Source organism: Ischnura elegans, chromosome 8, assembly GCF_921293095.1.
Source record: "Ischnura elegans chromosome 8, ioIscEleg1.1, whole genome shotgun sequence".
Taxonomy (NCBI): Eukaryota; Metazoa; Arthropoda; class Insecta; order Odonata; family Coenagrionidae; genus Ischnura; species Ischnura elegans.
The window spans coordinates 51,665,894-51,671,984 of NC_060253.1; the positions used below are offsets into that span (position 1 = coordinate 51,665,894).

The following is a 6,091-nucleotide window of genomic DNA, read 5'->3' on the forward strand; positions in this document are numbered from 1 at the left end:
CAAATATAATTATTTTGGGAATATTAACTAAAACATTTTAGATAAGACGGAAAAATAATTCCTTCTAGTGCGGAGACAAGCAGTACTAAGAAAACTTTAAGAGTTTATAATTATAGAATTAGGCTATGAACTACTATGACCATTAGAACTGAATTTTCACGACGCTTTAAGGATTTTAAAAACTATTTTTTAATTTGAATACAAATTTACATTCGAAAGTTTCCAATATTTAACATCCATCCACTGCATAGCCGACATAGCGTTACACTACATTAATAAGCGCTCGTGGGTGGAGTAAAAATGGTGATGATACACTGTGGACAGGTAAGATTACGAAATTTCATGGCAAACACTTGGCTGTTTCAATCAAACAACGCGCATGGCCGGCTGTAGAGCTCCGAGAAATAAAAAAGCGTGTATTGGCTGCATCGCGGATTGCGTACTCAATGACACTGTTTCATCGAATTCTGGAGTGGTAGCAAAACTCAGATATTAACAAAATTGGCTAAAATTCCAAGACGTTACAATTCAAACATCTTTAATTGAAATCTCGAAAGATTGAATGAGTCGCTTTCGAGCCATTGAGGGACACATTAATTGGAATATTTCAGAATTTCAATGGCGAATAACCAGAGCGCAGGAAAAATGTTTTTCGAATTTTTGTACACGAAGGACTTTCTAGTTTCAAAATATGAATCTTCACTAATTACATCAAATAAAACATTTGCAATAGCTTTTTGAGAGTTTTTTTTTGGACTTTTTCCGATAAGAAAAAAAGAGTTTTCTAGAAATTTTTTACTTAATCGTTTCCTTAAGTTAATATACGGTATCGTGATCAACTTCGTACAACACACCATCATATCCAATCGCTCCATATCAAATTGCCTAAGACGTGATTGTGAATATGAGATCCCAAGGAAATGGTCGAAGCATGGGCGTACCCAGCGGGGGGGAGCAGAAAGCCCCCATAAAAGCAAAATTGAAATTAGTTCAAAACGAAATTTTTGAAAAAAGTTCTTTAAAGTCAAGGAAAGTGACATTAGTATAAAATATGTAATTTAAAGCGGTTATAACTTTCTAGGAATTTTGGTTTCTTAACCTTTTCTATATTATAACTTGAACGACCACGGCTTGTCCCCCTCTATTTTTGATCTTGGGTACGCCCTTGGGTCGAAACCCATCGTTTAGTCCGTTTCAGAATCGCGAAGAAACAATCTTTCCTTTTCCCGCAACTGAGTTTGCAGGTAAAAGGTCGAAGCAGCCAAAAGGAATAGTGTCGATGATTCGCCTCCGCACGAGGTGATAAATGTGATTGATCAGAAAGCTGATACTTGTAGAACTCCGTGTAAGCGATAATATTAGGCGAAAATATGCGTCTATTCACTTTCAAAGGTTGAAGGAAGCATTTACTTCCAAGGTTAACACTTTCATGTTGTTGCCCTACTAGCATTTTTTACCGATCTTACGATTTGAAAAATAGTAAATTGCTGTTTTTTCCACTCATTAAATTCATATAAACCTAAAATCCTGAGAACCTGGACTATTTACGAATAATTACGTTGAATTTTGCAATTCTCCGACAAAATACTTAAAGACTTTTCCCCAAATTATTGGGAAAACTCTTTTTCTAAAAACTACTTTTTCGGCGAATTTTTCGGAAAAATTAAGGACATTTGTCCGCCCTCAACGAATAGCAGTACAAAAGGCTTTATGACATGGGAGACTGCGACAAAATAAAATATCTTACAGACTCATGTAATAATTAAAGTATCATAGCACAACGCTGTGTTGTTGCCGTAAAAATAAGTAAACTCCGATCCGGGTTTCGGCCTCTTTATTCAGTAGCCACCAAGCAACTTTACACTGTCTGGTTTTACAGCAAAATAACCCCCCCGTCTGCCGCAAGACACGGCCTTTTATATCCGTCGCTCCCGCAGCTCCGCGACCTCGGCGCCCGCTGTCTATCCGGGGTTGTCATTAAATGGGGCCTCCGCGACGAACCCGCCACATCTCTCCTTCTGAAAAAACACTGAATAAAACAGGGAAAGGAACAGGGAAACGGGTCTAAGGAGTGTATCGTTTAGGGGGATGCACAAGTCGTCCGTATCTCGTCCTGAATACTCCCGTCTCTGGTGGGCTGTGGCTCTTCGCTGTAGACTCGAGGTCTGGAAAAAATGCTTCATAATCACTCGAAATACTCGGCTGCCGTTCAGCTAATGTCAGCGCCACCCGATTCCTCCTGATGACTCCACTACGTCTCAATGAGATGGACCGGGGATGGCTCGACTCTCCGACAACCGTTCCATACTCCCGACGATCTCTCACCCAAACGGTGGCTCCCGCAGGCAATAGGGGTAGTTCTTTCGTCCGGTGTCGTCGGTCGTAGTTCCTCTTCTGTCTCTCCGCGATGACCTTATTCTTATCCCGTAGGACCGTGAGGCTGGGCCATTTGGGATTCAACTTCGTAGGATGAAATGGCAAAGTCGTTCTCAGCTTACGTCCCATTAGTAGTTCCGCTGGGGAATACCCCGACTCCATGGGTGATGCACGGTATGCAAGAAACCCCAACCACGGGTCTCTTTCTTTCGCCAGTATGTTTTTTACCGTTTTCACCGCTGCTTCCGCTAGTCCATTACTCTTTGGGTAGTATGGACTGCTAGTTACGACCTCCATTCCGTATTTGTTCGCGAATTCCTGGAACTCTCTTCCTCCAAACGGTGGCCCATTGTCCGTTCGGACTACTTGTGGGATTCCGTGACGTGCGAATATTGATTTTATTTTCGCTATCACGTTCGTGGCCCGCGTATTTTCCAAATACGCGACTTCAGGGTATTTTGAAAAGTAGTCTACGATGACTAAGTACTCACGCCCTCTGCTATGAAAAATATCCATTCCCACCATCTGCCAGGGCCGTGCCGGTGTCTCCGTAGGTCTCAACGGCTCTACTCGCGATGGACGACGTTCGAGACATTCCGGGCACTTGCTTATCATTTCCAGTATTTGATGGGACGCTCCTGGCCACCACACCGACTGCTGCATCCGCCTCCGGCACTTTGAAATACCTAGATGACCTTCGTGGATACGGCTCAATATCTCTTTCCTCCATGATTCCGGGATGTAAACCCTGGTCCCCTTGACTAGTAGCCCGTCAAGGAGGGAAAGATTTGCTCGTTCGTGGTAGAAGCTGGTATCCTCCAACAGCAGTTTCTCTTTACGTGGCCAGCCTTCTTTCACATACTTAGTTATTCGTCGAGTTCTTTCATCTTCTCGTTGCGCTTTCAACACTTCCTTCATGAGTTTGTCGCTCATTGGTAAATCCGCTTTCACAGCTTCGACGTACAATTCCACGTCTTCATCGGTGAGAATATCGCCTTCTTTTGGGGTTTTGGAGATTGGTGATCGTGAGAGAGCATCTGGCGTATACAATTTCTTTCCGGGAACATAAATTACCTCATAGTCGAAACGCATGAGGCGCATACGGAAACGCTGCACTCTGGCGGACAATTCGCTGAAGGGTTTTGTTCCCAATAGTGCCACGAGTGGTTTATGATCCGTACATAGAAGAAATTTCTTGCCTACTAAATAATTTGCTAATTTTTCACACGACCAGGTAAGCGCTAATACCTCCTTTTCCAATTGGGCGTAGCGTCTTTCGGTATCTGTCAACGTCCGTGACGCAAAACATACCGCTCTCCAATCACCATCTGACTGCCGCTGCTCTAGTGTAGCTCCCAATCCATATGACGATGAGTCGGCTAATACTCTTGTCGGTCGATTTGTCTCGCACATGGCTAATGATGGGGCACTAGTTAATCTTTGCTTGATTTCTTGGAAAGCTTTGGTGTGCGTAGCAGCCCATGGCAAAGGCTCTTTTTCCCTCATCAGCTCTCTCAACGGTTGGGTAACATCCGCCAAGTGAGGGAGAAATTTCAGATGATAATGCACAATTCCAAGAAATCGACGTATCTCTGCTACCGTTTCGGGCTGCGGCAATTTCTCTATTGCCTCACACACCTCAGATTTCCCAGCCACCCCTTCCACCTACCTTCTTCCTCCCGATACCACATGATATATAAGGATGTTTGTTTCTTTATAGCCTTTGTACCTGATGATGACGCCGCTGCGTCGAAACTAGTAGTACCACAAAAATAAATTGGTGGATTTATACATAGTTTGTTCGCTTTTATTTATTAGAATGAACCTCCACAAAGTTGAGCCTGTTACGATAGAGATTCTCTATTGCCGTAATTTTTTCAGGATCTGGCTTGATTCCATCCTCGGCCGATATGACATGACCTAAGAATTTTGTCTCTGCGACCCGAAATCGGCATTTCTCGCGATTCAACGTGATCCCATTTTCTCTAAGACGCTGGAGGACGGCGTTCAATCTCACGTCGTGCTCCGGCTGCGTCGCTGCAAATACGAGTATGTCATCCATAACGTTGACTACTCCCTTTAACCCCGTCAATGCTTCAGACATTCGTCTTTGAAAATGCTCTCCAGCTGAAGATAATCCCATCGGCATCCGGTTAAAACAATACCTTCCAAAAGGGGTAATGAAAGTAGTCAGCGGACGGCATTCCCTCTCTAGTGGTATTTGGTAGTATCCTCTGCAAGCATCCAATTTTGTGAAAATTTTCGCTTCTGAAGCCTTCATCAGTGTTAGACATTCATCCACGGTTGGCAGTTCGTGCTGTTCTTTCCGAATGCATTTATTTAATTTAGTGAAATCTACACATATTCGAACTCCTCCGTCTGCTTTAGGCACTACTACCATGGGCGCGCACCACTCCGTCGGCTCTTCTACCGCCGTTATTATTCCTTCCCCCACCATTTTCTTGATTTCTTTCTCAACCTTATCTCTCAATGGCAAGGGCACTCTTCTCGGCGTAGATACCGCATAGGGCACGGCTTCATCCTTGATGCGAATGACGTAAGGTTTCGGCATTCTTCCTAGCCCACGAAAAAGTTCCTGGTAATTTTCTTCCGGATGGCCAGTTGTTATTTCTCGCAGCCAAGTCAAAATTCCCAGGGATGATATAGCTGGACGTCCCAAGAGCGCATCTTCAACTCCATTCACCACGAAAATCTCGTCCTCGTACACGCGATCCTTCCAACGTAGAAGTGACCGGAATTTTCCTTTGGCCTGCAATCTGCTTCGATTTGGGCCGCGGAGGAATGTTGTGGTGTTTTCGAGTTGTATTCCCTTCAACGTTTTAAATAATTCGGCGCCGATGACAGTGACATCCGCGCCTGTGTCGACTTTGAAGGGGATTTCTTGGTTACCGATGACGAGTGAGACCCTCCATGGTTCTTCTCCCGTCGAAATGCTTCCCAAAAAGAAATGGTCGTCTTCACCCGGTAGCCGCTTGTCAATTTCAGCAAACGCCTTCGTTCTGCAAACTGCTGCCCAATGTCCTTTCTTTTTACAAAGGGCGCACGCAGATTGACGCGCCGGACATCGTGCGAACGCGTGCTGCGGCGTTTTCCCGCACCGTGGACATTTGCGACCACTCACCTTCATTTGGTCGGGTAGGGCGGCTGTTGACGTCGATGCCTTCTGGTGCCGTGGAGCCTTCTTCCGCACCACGTCCACCTCAGATCCTCGTGCCTGCGAGTGGACTGTTTTATCTTCCCCTGAGTTACTCCTTATCAGCGTCTGTTGCCTGTGCACGTCTTCTGCTTGCCTCGCCTTTGTAACGGCTCTCTCCAGCGTAAGCTCCGGATCCAATTGTAGGGCTTCGGACAACTTGGCGTTCCGTAAACCAACTACCAGACGGTCCTTCACCAATTCTTCACGCAGGGTGCCAAATTTACAGTTTTTAGCGAGAATATGCAGATTACGAACGAATTCTTCCACCGTTTCGGTCTCTCCTTGCAGTCGCTTGTTGAAACGGGCACGTTCGTAAATTATATTTACCTTCGGGACAAAATGCTCTTCAAACTTTCCAAACACGATACTGTACTTCTTTTCTTCTTCCGCCGATAGGTTGAAGGATGATAGTATATCGTCCGCGTCGTCACCCATTGCATAAATCAATGCGTCGACTTGCTCATCTTCTGGCTTTTTGGCGAGTCCAGAAGCTCGTCT

At 44.9% G+C, this 6,091-nt stretch overlaps 1 protein-coding gene across 1 annotated transcript; it reads right to left on the reverse strand.

Annotated features, from left to right (window-relative positions):
• Positions 1–1,982: 1,982 nt before the first annotated feature.
• LOC124164548 (uncharacterized protein K02A2.6-like) lies at positions 1,983–5,882 on the reverse strand. The gene is made up of 2 exons (XM_046541921.1): positions 4,244–5,882; positions 1,983–4,005 (listed from the first exon to the last, which is right to left on the reverse strand). The coding sequence occupies exons 1-2, from the start codon at positions 5,522–5,524 to the stop codon at positions 2,065–2,067; spliced, it is 3,222 nt and encodes a 1,073-aa protein (XP_046397877.1). The 5' UTR covers positions 5,525–5,882; the 3' UTR covers positions 1,983–2,064.
• Between the last annotated feature and the right edge of the window lie 209 nt (positions 5,883–6,091).

Coding starts and splice junctions, on each gene's coding strand:
- LOC124164548 (XM_046541921.1), bottom strand. CDS start 5,524: ATGAAGGTGAGTGGTCGCAAATGTCCACGGTGCGGGAAAACGCCGCAG. Junction 4,006..4,243: donor CAGATCCTGAAAAAATTACG/GCAATAGAGAAT, acceptor GAGGTGTGTGAG/GCAATAGAGAAATTGCCGCA.